General features: G+C 41.4%; 1 protein-coding gene across 3 annotated transcripts in view; it reads right to left on the bottom strand.

Annotated features, from left to right (window-relative positions):
* Positions 1 to 14267, bottom strand: part of cobll1b (cordon-bleu WH2 repeat protein-like 1b) — a 33170-nt gene that overhangs the window by 14684 nt on the left and 4219 nt on the right. For all 3 annotated transcript variants that reach the window (XM_080752564.1, XM_080752563.1, XM_080752565.1), the window contains exon 3: positions 1330 to 1509. In XM_080752564.1, the coding sequence (XP_080608690.1) occupies positions 1330 to 1509 (180 nt within the window). The remainder of the gene's footprint in view (positions 1 to 1329; positions 1510 to 14267) is intronic.

The following is a 14267-nucleotide window of genomic DNA, read 5'->3' as shown; positions in this document are numbered from 1 at the left end:
GTGAGCTTGTATATCTGCTATTTTTTAATTGCGACCATAGGTCGCAGTTAACTATGAAAACCGGCACATCTTGTCCATGTATCTCTGTAGGTCACGCCTGACACTGTGGTTTCCCTGACACATCACTGTGACATCACAGGTCTATGGGTTTGTCGCTCTGACATCATGCTCTGACATCGCTGTGATGTCAGGGGAACCACTCTTAACAGATTGGGTTTGCCGCTCCTCTGACATCACGCTCTGGCTTCACTGTGATGGCACACTAACAGAAACCCTTTTATGCCTATATATGGAGTTCCCTGATGTCATCAATATTAAGCCCATATCTAACAGGATTTCATATATGAATGCCCATATATGGAGGCCACATGGGCCACATACCACACTAAAAGAATCCATATGGCCAAGACATATGGCCAAGACAGACCATATCTGTGTGGCTGGTTCTACAGACAGGGATCTCCATGTATGGGCATAAAAGGGTATGATGTCAGATGTCATAGACATCATAGGACTTTCACCAGTGGTGCATGGGATTTTCTTTTCCGGGCGGACAGTCATTTGTTGACGTCACGTGCACGCGCCTCTAGAGGCTATTTAGATAGAAAGGATGTCAGCAGATCTAATGGTGGGAAAACAATAGTTTTCTAGTCTTAATTACATTTCCATTGTTACTTAAGATTTTATGTTCTACTTTCTTTTAATTCATTTAGAAAATACAGCGCTGCAGTAGGCTAGAGATACAAAGTTTGCCTTGAACTAATCTCAAACACTAAATGGAGCCATGTATGAGGACACACACACATCGACACATGCACATGCAGTCACAGCTGGAAACCTAGGTGTTAAAGTAGTAGGCTATATCCATATGAATAGAGGGGGCTTGAGGACGCTCACACATTCACCACTAGAAACCTGTTATGCAAAGTAGTAGCCACTGATTAAAGTATTGCTTGTAGTTATCACAGATTCGCGGGGTGGGGGGTTGTCGCGGCTCTCGCGGGGGGTATGCACGCGTTTACACGGTCGTGCACCGTTCGGTGCCGTCCGTGCGTCCGTGTGGGAATTTTTCGACCACACGCCGTCCGGTCGCGTCCGGCCTCCAAAGCGCTACTGACTTTCACATAACGAATAACTGAGTAAGCATGTTTGGGCTCTCACAGCATATCTCCACATACCGTACAGTACATGGATCTCCATATATGGGTAACTGGTCCGATATACTTCACTGCCAGATGGCCAGTGATAGTAGTTAAAGCTTGAAATAATGGTTAAAGTGGTGACACAGATATCTATACCCAGTCTAAATGGGTTAAGGCGCAGTCTTACCTGCAAGGGACCGTGGTTGTCTTTTCCGCTCCGCCAGGTAGTACGACCACCAGAGAGACATCTTGGTTCTCTCTCTGGTCCATGGTCAGATGGGGGTATCCTGGGTACTTCTGTGAGAAGCCAGGCGAGTCCAGGCTCTTTAGTACTGGTGGAGATGGGGCTTTGCTTTTGGTTGACACCCTGTTATTGGGATGACAAGAAAAACACATTATTATCACAATACGGTAGCATCCGTTCCATACACACTGACATTCAAACTTAACCAGTTAGAAAAACAAGTGACAAATGGTAGATTCTATGCCTATACCACTTGTCTTTATTTATTTATTTATAATTTCATTAGAAAGGTCTGTGCAATCTTAGACAACAATCTGATTGAAAATCAAACTGCATCAGACAGTATGAAAGGAATCCTTTCTTCCCCATGTTAAAGTAAGCAGAGAGGCTATTACATGAAAGAGCTCAAGTCCACTTTGCAAACAAGTCACAAGACACTCAAGTGGAGAGATTTACTCATTGCCTGCAGTGAAAGAGACAAGGCATGTGAGACTGACAAATACAGCATAGAGAAGTGATCTCAGTTTAAATAACTGTAGACAGCTCATTTTGGTTGTACAAGGTAAGTTTAGTATAATTATGTACTGTATCAGTAAACCTCACTCTGAGAGAGTGATTGTGAATCGAGTTTAGTGTGATTGTGTTGATATTATAATGATGTGGTTATTGTTGAATGTTTGTCTGAGAATCCTGGCAATTGTGAGACAACCAGCAATCTACCAACATGTAAACCACAGAAAATGTCTTGGACAAGCAAACTGTCTGACTTAATTTAGTCTAGGCTTGAAGAGCCAGCCATCTGTTACCATATAGGAAATCCTTACTGTGAAGCAGTCTGCCCTCTAAGCTAATTACACCATTATCATATTAAATAGATTGGGCTCCCTGGGAAGAGAGGAGAGCTGTATTCTTCTAAACAGCATTTAAAAATTATGTGAATAGGATCCTCATTGTAAAGCTGGATTAGTTCTGCACAGTAAAATGGAGTTAATGGAACTCTGAAAATTGTACAAATGTACCTGTATGGGTCCATTTCTACACTAACAGAGTTACGTTAATACTCAGTTTTTAATACTTAATACTTTTGTTGTGTCTGGCATGTTTCTTTAAAAACAAATGTTTTATCTCAATGAAAGTATGTATAAATGTAAGTTATTTCATGAACTAGTTACAAGCAAACTACAACCCACACAGTCTCTTCTGGGGGCACAACTTACTTCCAAAGAGGAATTTGAACAATGTCTAAAGTTTATAGGCCCCACTAAGCCACATCTTGGAAAGGATTATTAGTTTCTCCAGGGGGTTCCTGTCCTTAAACACAATGATATAAATGAAAGCACATACGTGCAGACACACACACACACACAGACACAGACAAGCACACAAACAAATCGTATTCAAAGTTGCTGCACAGCTCTAATGTCGCTTGCCATTCTCCAGCCAGTATACACTTTGCACTTGAAAGCCATTTCCTATAGCACCCTACAGTGAAATGTGTACAAACACATTAGCGGCACAATGATATCGCTGCTTATCTCTGCAGTCACTTTCAGTAACATTGGTATAACAGCAAAAGGTTGTTGAAAGGTTTCTGTGAAATAATAGAATAGGATTACTGCCAGGAGCCCAGGAAGCCCACTGAACAGGATGCACTGCAGACTAGGAAGTAAAAGTGTTACATAAACAATAATATAAAGCCCACGGTCACAGTAGGGTCTGGAGCCTCTAGATATGACCGTGAACAAATCAGTGTTAAGTAGAAGGCAACACGCACTCACCACTTGCTTTGTCTATTTTGTGTTACAGGGAGTCCCCATCCCCAAGTCCCCAAATGATCCAATTACAAAGAAAGAAAGAAAGAAAGAAATTCCCCCACACACTTCACCTCTGCCTTGATTGAAGGATAGAAGGTCCACATTTCATCTCTCAAGAATTGAGAAAGGTCTCTTTTTAAAATGAATAAATGCAGCGAAGTATGTGTGCAGGCGTTTACTATTTTCTTTTGACGTGAATATGTATGTCAACTAAACCGTGCCCCCCCCCCCCACGCCCACGCACACACACACACACACACACACACACACACACACACACACACACACACACACACACACACACACACTGTGCCATTCTAGGTCAATTTGTCTCAATGAGATTACAAACCAAAAATGCACTCTGTCGAGATGCCAACTTGCGCCTCATGCACTCGTGGCCATATATGGCCTAGGCGTACTTGTGCGTACAAGTACTGCGATCGGTGCTGTTCGGTGCTGTCTGTATGCATGTGGATGGGCAAGTTGACACTCTGCAGAGGTGCCAACTTGTGCCATTGCTATTTATGCCAGGTCGCACTTGTTGTTGGTGACATCACCAAGTTGGTGACGGTTTTTCAAGGGTTTTCCCATTGGATGACATGAACACAGACTCACAGGGATGCACAGAATGATACACCGAACGCAGTACTTGCGCGCTCTGCTGGCGCAAGTAATAAGTTGTCTCACTTCATCACATTATCATAGGCATTCGTAGCAGCTACTACTGAACCTAATGGGTCAATTTATTTAATTGACATAGATATTATGCTGTGATACACATGATGTGCGGTTTCTCATACTAAACTATATAACATTAACTTTGTGCAATGAAGCGCTATGGTTGGACTGGGTGTGAATCCTTTGGAATACGAATGCTAAATCTTCAAAATAAATAACAATATACACAATAGCAGTGGATGTTCAAAATATTAATCTATCTGAAAATGCGCAAGCAGAATTAATGCCTTATGTTTGTGGATATGTTTTTGGATAAAGCCAACCCAGCCATGTAAAATGTAAATAGAAAACTGTTATTATTTTTGGTGCTACAATGTCTGAGGAACCATAACAAAAATATACAGTATGTACCCGTATACAACGTAACAATAAAGAAACCTTGAACCTTGAGGCAGATGACAGACAAGGAGACGGATGCCGTATTGTTTTTACAGTCCAAACCCATGTTTTTCAGAAGCTCTGGGTGTGTTGGATAAGGGGAAAACGTGTTGCAGCTTGACCCGAGGCTGAGATCTCATTCACAGGTTTTCCCAGGGAGGTCTGATGCTCACAAACAAGCCCTTTCAATGCCACAGGACGCACAGTTGTAAGAGATGATCACAGACCTCCAGGAAATAACAGGCCTTGTGTCATTGTACCATGTGTTATGGTTCATCATAGATTAATCCTGAGAACCACAGCATCACAATAAGAGTCCTCTTTACTCACCATACAGCAACTGTGATAAAGACTGTTGGGGTCTAGCCAAATTGTAATAACTTCAATTACATATCTAGTGCTGCCTGGCTGTACCCTGCGACTACTGCAAACCTTTTCAGTTCGAGACCCGAAAGATTTGGTGTCTCCCTGGGACCCGGACGTACAAAAATACAATACATTATGAATGAAGCACTTTAAGCTGCCCTCAGTAACGTTACGTAATGTGCCACTCCAGATTCAAACCCAGTTCACCCACACAAGTGGCTAATAGAGCACACCTCTTACTCCAGGGAGAAACTGAGGGGCTAACGGTGGCAGAGATAAGAGTAGGGCCAAAAATGTGAGGTGACGTGCCGTGCCGTGACGTGACGTGACTTACAGACGGAGGGACTGACTGACTGACTGACTGACTGACTGACTGACTGACGGACGGACGGACGGACGGACGGACGGAGGGACAGAAGGAAGACCGAATACAACCACTGCAGTTGTGTTAGTTATATTGCTTTTAACATACCCTTCACCATCAAAATAAAAATGTATTCAATAAAAAACATAGTGTAGCTTTAAGAACTTAGCCAATAGCCAAAATACAAGCTCACATCGCATCGCATTGTGACACCGCCAATTTCTGAAAATGTTTTTAATTATTTTAGGAAACTTTCTAAAGGAACATGGAATTCACTCGCTCCCTACCCCAAACACGGGTCCGCGACCCAAAATAGGTCACACAACCTCATGATTGGGAAACACTGCACTAGTGTATCCCACAGATTCTTCTCTGTCCGCAAACAGACAAAAGAAGCCTAAATAATTAAGAAATAATTGATATTCTATAGTATAATGCCTATATTCTCAGAAGCCAAATTTCCAACTTGGGCATGTTTCTTTTTGTGTGTCCATGTAAGCAGTAAGCACTTCTTTGTCTATTGGCTATCAAACATCAGCCCCAGATACAGTTTCTGATGCAAAAATACTTGGAATACCTCCATGGTTCTGTGTGCGAGAGAAAAAGAGAGAGCAGCCAGAGAGAGCAGTGTGTGTGTGTGTGTGCGTGCGTGTGTGCGCGCGTGCATGCGTGCGTGCGTGTGTGTGTGTGTGTGTTTGTGTGAAAGATGTGCGTGAGTGTGACAAGAGAGGCAGAGAGAGGAGCTACAGATATGGAGTGGGGGGTGTAATTGTGAACACTAACATTTAGTAACACATAGTATTTAATATGAATACATTAGTGGTATGTATGTATATAATATCAATTAGTCAAGTGGATGTACAGTATCTGTCTAGTAGTAGAATATAGACAAGTGATCTTATTGATAAATAACTGTTAAACAGAGACATGTCCAAATTCCTTACATTCTTTTGCACATTGTTGCAGCTGGTGGGACTTCAACCAGAACTTGCATTTCTGAGAGATTCTTCAGAACAATCAATATTAATGTCCTTAAGGCAGGGCTTGGAAATAATAAATATAACACTGTACAAGAATGTCGTCACTGTCAGGCAGAAACCTTGTATCTCCAAGTTTCAAATGTGTATGTTTTTTGGTCAATTAAAGCCCTACTTCATCAAGTATTGCACAAAATTAATGAAAATAGTCGATCTACAAGCACACAACGCCTCGCATGTGCTTGTAGATCGCCTATTTTCACTATTTTGAATCTAGAATTGTCATGTAAACAGTTGTCATCTTTTTTTAGTTTTGTTTTGCAGTTTATGTTTTTCTTTTTGTTTTAATGTTTTACTGTGTGTCTTGTGGGGTTTGTATGTCTATGTTATGTTTTGTTTTGTTGTGTTGTGTGAAAAACCTGAATAAAACTTTCAAAAAAAGGCAGTGTTTAGGATTCATATTTGACCTTCTTATAGTTTCTGAGAAAGGCTTGAGTTTATCAGGCCTGGCTGCTGTGGTATGTCAGCTGCCAGCTGCTAGTAGTATAGTGGGCCCCTTGGGGAAAGGTGGGTTCACGGACAGAGGTGCAAACAAGTTCTCAAAGGAAGCTTCCTGCTCCTGTCCCCCTTCAGACAACACCCAGCATATTTTAAGAAACAACGGCATCAATGCATGAGCTCAAACAACACACCGTTTCTCACAGTCCTCTACTTAAGAGCAGTTGTGGAACAAGTCAACTGTGCAGGCTCCAACAAGCCACAGCATTATCACTCAATTGCATGCCCCATCTCAGCCAAATGTCAAAACTGTAACATAGCTTAACCATAACCCGGACGCTTTGTGCACTAAATACATACGTTGGCCATCTCTTGTTTTGTGTTCAATAGTGTAATTATCTAAGGCTTGGTACAAGCTTGTAAGGCAGGATGGGGCTTATAACCAATAATTACAAGGGACCTCTATCTCTACAATACCAATTGGAGTAAGCCAGTGCATTTACAGTTGCCTATCGCTATGCTGTATAAAGACAGTATAGTATAGTATAGTATAGTATAGTATAGTATAGTATAGTATAGTATAGTATAGTATAGTAAAGGCCTAGCCCTAGCCGTAGCAAGGCAAAAGCAGTGGAAAGTTGGAAAGCCATGTGACTGCATGTGAGACAGACACACTCATCCAAGCAGATTGCCAAATAATCATTATTCTGCCTTACCTCTTTTGCCTGAGGTTCCCTCTTCCTAAATACTTCCCATGCTGTTGAGTGTATCTCCCCTGGGCAGACAGAGAGAGAGCGATAGAGATCTGTATAGCTGCCACAGGTCTACCTTAATGCCGCGCCCCATCGGTGACATCAGAGAAATCTGTCTCCTGTACCTAAATCCCTGTCACCGAGGCCCTCTCACAGAGTCTCAGCAGGGAGAGCGGCAGCACAGCGTGGCTGCAACGCAGAGGCACTCCCCCACTGTCTGTCAGTAAGAAGCAAAGCCGTAAGCAGCTTTACCTCCCTGCACAGACATGAAACCTGTGGGCAGGGCCTGCCGGAAGAGCAGTGCGCTGAAACACACCATGACATGGGTGTGTGCACTATACTTTCAACCTGGCATTCTTATTTTGGCCATGGCATTAAAAGTTAAATAAATCATTTTCTAAAATTGCTAAAATAGCAGATTCTGCGTGCACGCATCCCAGCGTGTTGTGAACTTGTAGATCAGCTATTTTCACTATTCGGCTTTTGATTGGGTCAGCAGGACGCACATTCTGTCCTGGTAGTACAGTGAAGCACTCCAAAAACAAATTAGAGAGCTTGAGCTGATTGTGTGAATGTGAAGATTATTACATCAGACAAATAAAGACATTACATCATTGCCATTTTAAATAACTTGTAATCAAGAGTTTTGCTTTTGGATGGCTATGCCAAAGGTTTTTTTTTCTCCGTTTTTTATATCAGTTTCACTTGATTGAATTTGCACAGACGCTCTATAAATCTCTTACACATGGTGATAGTAACTTAGAATGTGGTTTCAGTAACCAAACCGAGGAAAAGGCATGGCTAATGAAATATTCAAAACTCAACAAAGTTCTACAACAGAGACAGATGGTTGATACTGTATGTAAAGAGTAAACAGTGATGGCTGAGAAAAGGGCCTGTCAGCACGTATCACTTTGTGAAACCAGGGACACTGTTCACTCTGGCAAGCGTTCTAATGCTTTCATCATCATTAATCTAGTCAACACATTACAATAGCTGCAAAACAATAATTATACATTACAACCTCAAATGGGAAACCTTTTCACATTAAATACATTACCTAATAATATGATAAATGCCACATATAAACCAGTACACTCTACATAGTACAGTTCTGATCATGCAGTAGTTAATATGCAGTGGAAAAGTCTATGCAAGGAGTCCTTCTATAGTTCTATTGAATATTTGCAACAAAAAGAAGGAAGCCTAACCTTGGCTTCTAGCAGTCATGCTCTATTACTCATGCAAATTTCCTGAAGCACAATGAAAACTTTAAATCAACAATGTTAGCATGGCATTTCCCTTAAAGGTGATACACCATGAAATTTCACTTTTCCTATTTTAAAACCTTTTTTTGGGGTCCCACTAGCACCTATCCTCACAAAGTCTGACCGTTGTGTCTTTCTCTGGTTTTGAGAAGGCGAAGGTTAAAAGTATCCCACGGGTTCTCAAAACAGTTTGTCCAGATTTGCTGCCGATTGTGACGCCATCTGCCGATTGTGACGTCATCACAAAAAAAACAAAAAAAAGGTCAAAAAAAAATGTTTTTTCAAAAAAAAAAAATCTTTCAAAAAAAAATTTTTTTTTCAAAAAGATTTGGGGGGGGGGGGGGGGGGGGGTGCTGGCGCAGTTCAGGCCAAAGGTGGTACTGCAGCTGAAAATGCTCTGAGAGCCATTCAAAAATGAGAGAGGCTCTCTATTTAGGAGTGGTAATTTAGCCTCAAACCTTTTGAAAAACGTTTTTGGGACATAAACAATATGACTTAACTACTTTTTAAATGCATGGTGTATCACCTTTAAGCCGATGCCTTGCATAATTTGACTATAGTATTCTCTATAGTGTGTGCCAGCGCCTACGTCATTGTAGTCCTTAGCGGCCATTTCTTGGGTAAAAACACAGGTGTTTCAATTGTTTGATTGCCTAATGCTATAGTCTAATCAGAACACCTGTGTAATTAGGCTGTGTTTACCCAAGAAATGGCCACTTTTAGAACTACATTTGGCACACCCTATAGATTTAAAAGCGTACTGATTGTAATATAATAGCCTATTTTGTTTATGCCTATTTTTAGCAAGGCATACTTTTCCTGTGACCTATGTCTTTCATTCTGGAGCTAGCAAAAGTGCTCTTTGGAGCACAGGTCTCCGCCAAGTCAGGTAGGTTATTGTGGCCTCCTGGTGGTGCTATAATAGACCAATCTGGAAAAGGTGCCTTTGCCTTTCACGACAATTTGGCAATGCATTCATGATGTGAAGCATTTTGTTCACAAAATGTGTAGCCTCCGTACCCAGACCCTTTATTTTGGCCTTTGACCTTTACGTTTGGCTCAAAAAGAAAAGCCTAGGCTAAACTGTTGGCATTTGAGGCATAGGAAGTGGGAGTCAACCTTCCATTTCCCCAAACAACCAGAGTGCAGGGGGCGTGGCTCCAAATGTTGTGACGTTAGGGGGGCTCTGGGCTGTAGATCGGTGTACAAATAGGAATCTGGTAGAGGCGGGGACACAGATCCGTGATCAAATAGGGAGCCGGCAGGAGCGGGGACACAGATTGGTGAACCAATAGGGAGCCAGCGCTAATTTGTATCCGCCCCTCTAGTCCTTAGAAAGGGTCTGGCTCCTTCAGGCTACAAAAATGCTGGTGGCGCTATAACAGGCCAATGTGAAAAGGGTGTCATTTCTTCCTAGTAGAATGGAATGTGCGTGCTGAATCTCACAGAAATTGCACGCTGTGTTCAGAATTTGAGGCATTGTGTTCGAAACACACCAATCCTGAAAAGTTTGGAAGCCAATGTTAGCCAATCAGGATGGAATTTGAAAAATCTGACAGATCCATCTTGATCACATGACAATAGAGATACTATGTACCGATTTGCGGGATGTTTGGACAAAACATGTCGGAGCAATATCAAAAACGTTGTTTCGCAAAAATCTGCCTCCTAGTGGCACTATAACAGGCCAGAGATTCACTGTCTGCAGACGGGCACACACACAGACGGACGGATGGTCTCAGCCAGGCCTTTGGCCTGGCGGAGACAATAAGAGAACCACTTCAAGCCCTATATGCTTCATTGTATGAAAATATAGGCCTATATATATTTGAAATGTTTTAAATACACATTTTAACACATCTGTGTGCCTATAATCACATGCCCAAAATAAAAAATACCAGGTTGAAAGTGCTTAACTGTCTTGGTACTCGCCATCAGTGGCCGGACTTGTACACACTTTCACTTTGGAATTGATCTCTCATTCAACGGCAACACAAATCCCAGATTATAAGGAGGGAAGTGGTGGTACTATAGTTAGTGGGAACTGGACAGAGAGGTGGGGTTGAAGAGTTGCACAGAAGAGGGGGGGGGGGGTCTAAAATCCCTGTGGAAAGACAAAACACAGGGCCAGGGCCACAGCTGGTAATTTGGTGAGAGGTCACTCACAGTAAACACAAGCTGTTTAAAGAGGGTCTGGAAAGGCCATTACTCCAGGAGCTGTGTGGGATGGAAAGAGATTAGGGAGAAGAAAAAAGCACTGGGACCCTATGAGAACTCCCCACTTCCTATGTGTATCCTTTATTATTTTAGGCAAAACAAAACCATTTTCCCACAACGGGTTCCAACACACGCGCAACCAAACACAAACTCCCAAGGCAGATACTCGGCACCCTTATTTACAGTAGACGTCTGGTAGATATACTGTACAAGGACTGTACCAACCACAGGGTGTTATTAGCTTCTCAATACAGTATAAGAGCCATATGCTAAAATCTGTCTCATTTTCATTAACTACTCATTGCTCCCTGTGGCACTCATTGTCCTGCAATATAAACTGTACAGCACTTAATACCACAGCATAGCCAAGAGCCCATGATGACCATGGCTTTTCTTGGATAGAGGAAAAACCACTTGCACCAAAATGATAAGAATTTAGAATAAAAACATTATGTATCCTTGGTGCCCAAGTAAAGGGAAACGCACCAGACGCGGAGGTGGCGTGGATGCGGCGCGTCAAAACATCCGCCCTCAATATTTTCAGTGAACTAATCCTCACCGGCAGCGCCAGACAAATCATCAACAAATCATTGTAGCCAATCACCTGGCTGGCTCCCGCTCCTCTTCCAAAGTTGTAAAAAATATAGAATTAAAGCATTTAGGTACTTGGGGTTACATTTCCTCTATCATAATGTTTTTAGTTTATGAAATGGTCAAGTAGTTTATCTGTCAAGTAAAGTTGAGTTAATTAATGCCTTTACTGTAGCACATAGTTGCAACACAGGGGTATCATGCTTACTATCATACTCACCCTCAAAGGCCCATTCTGGGCCAGGAAAACCCCTGCAAGACTGACTGCCAGCAGGTCAAAGAGTCAGTAATACGTACGTCTGCCAGTCAGATGATGAGATTTCAAATAATCCTTGCTGATCTTTCAGTTCTTTATTAATGAACCAAAACAGGGGAGGTCATCTTAGCTTGTGAGCTAGACCGTCTACGTTCCCCACACCTTATCTCAGTGGAGCTCAAATATTCTTGCCCAGAGTATTCCCCAAGGACAAACCAGTGACTTGGCAAGGTCAACAAATGGTAAACATCTGCCAAACATTAAGTGAACAACAAGCGGTTGTGTTTCAGTCCCAGTATATGCACAATCATTTTTTTCTTTTAACTTGATAAGAGGGTAGAATTTGAGTACAGTAGGTGCTTTAAGGTATTTAAACTGGTAGTTCACCCAAAAAATGACTTATTTTCTATCAATTACTCACTCTATGAAGCCTTGGATTCATGTTTTCTTTAGTTTTTGTCGCATTCCTCAGCCAATAATTTGATGACCGGCGGAGTGAGACTCAAAGAGTCTCCTACTGAGTCTCCTATTGACCGATGACCCGGTCATCAAATGATTGGCTCAGTCAGGAATGCTACAATCTCCATGAATTAAAGACATCATGGGGTGTGCAATTGATAGAAAATAATTAATATATAAGAATAAACGATCTGCACACCAATATTGCTGCTCCCAGATGCATGTTTACTTGTCTAACGTTTCGAGCCACCAGGCTTTTCCTCAGACCGTCAACTAAAATCCATCAGATACACATGGAAACTCACAGCTGCCTATGGAATATACGGAAAACAGTAGACAATTCAAAGTGGATGCTTTCTGTGAGACAAACATTTTACATAAGATGACATGGGAAGAGAGAAAGTTATCCCTTGAGTCATAATTATAACTATCACACTGTGTCCTTTCTTCTGAAACAATGCAGCATTGTGTATACTGAGGCATCTACCAAAGGCACACCAGTGTGCTTTTCCCCTGTTGTTGGTCACATGAAGCACTGAAACACATACGGTAGCTATGTTCTTTTTTTTCATTTCACTGCAAAAGTAAGACATTCAATGTTTTGATACAGCTGCATAGAGCGAAGCTATTGTACTTATTATGAGCCTGAATTAATTACAGGTGTGTATTACTATATTATGGGTTTGCAGGTAAGCATCCCAATTCTGTGAATGTCTTAATAAGCGCGCATTCGTTTGAAATAGGAGATGAAAAAATTCAAAATGCGTTGCAATGATCTGCTATTTTACAAAGATTTGGTGTAGAGGGCTAAAAAAGGAGGGGGCCAAGTATAGAGCCCTGGGGACCCCAGTCAATGAACTACAGTATGGTTTAAGTGGTTAATATATAATTGCTGCACAGGTTTGATATTGTGAGTAAGAAGAATGTGCGCACATGAAAGTTACATCTTGGGAGGATTTGTACACTAACACGTTGATTTAAAGCCTTAAATCCTTGCATTTATTGTTTATTGTTGTTGTTGTTGTTGTCAAAACTATACACAGAAAAACTCTGCAGTGTTAATTGAACTCTGAAGAGTTCAATTAATTAGACCGGGTACGCATTATTGCGTATTATTATTTTATGCTTTAACTATTGAAAAATAGCAGATATACAAGATCACAGTGCGGCACCGAGTGCTGCGCTGGGGGCTTGTAGATCTGCTATTTTTTTTATCTTGAAAATTTGAATTTTGACCCGATTTTGACCCAATTCTATAAGTGTTTTTTGAATCCTTCTAGGGTTTTTTGAAAAACCTATGTTTCTATATCAGTGGTTCTCAAAATTTTGTTCAGGTGAAGGACGCCCAAAATGATGTGTATTTGGCCACAGACCCCCATCTCAAAATATTTAGTTCCAGGGACCACCCAGAAGCAAAATTTACAAACGTTCACTTTAAAAATACATATATTCAAAGATTCACACACATTTTCACAACTTTTTCAAAAATAGCTCAAAAAAAGCTTGTATATCTGCTATTTTTCAATAGTTAAAGCATTCAATAATTCTAGGCCTAAATGGATTAACTGTTTAATAAACAGGTCCAGTTCTGTCCAAATCCCAACTGATGACATGCCACCTCTTGTTGTTAGGACACTTTTCAGAGAGATTTCATCTAACCAAGACAAACACTGACTAAAGAGGTCAAACAAATGCAAGCAATCGGTTTCGTGATGACTTAACTCATTCACATGAGACATGAAAAGTTCCTATTGAAAGCATAACAAAGAACAAATTCATTTTAAGCAATTCATAATGCCATGCAGACTGAGTGTGGGAGGCACCCATCTGTTATGGACTGGGCGAGTGCACAACAGACACAGACCAAGTGCCAAGACTTCTAGCCTATTTGCATATCTTACATTCCCACTGGTGTTCAGGTGGGTTGTATCCAATAAGTCATCTGAAGTATATTTAATAGTGGCACCGCACATCAAAACATTGCCCATTCATTGTATACACTCTGCTTCAAAACAATCCATAACAACTCATGAATTGGAGTTTATGATTTCATAACAAGCCAGTAATATGCATTCATTGGTATTTACGGTCAGTGGGTTGACTACGACAGGGCAACAAAGACAACCCATTATTCCCCATCCTCTGGATGCTGGCCATCTTGTCTCATTTAGCTCTGTGAAGCAGAAGGCACACCATCCCTCAC

The sequence above is a fragment of the Nannobrachium achirus genome, assembly GCF_963921795.1.
Source record: "Nannobrachium achirus genome assembly, chromosome: 22".
NCBI lineage: Eukaryota > Metazoa > Chordata > Actinopteri > Myctophiformes > Myctophidae > Nannobrachium > Nannobrachium achirus.
Note: the sequence above shows the minus strand (reverse complement) of the source record. Positions and strands in the feature narration are given on the sequence as shown.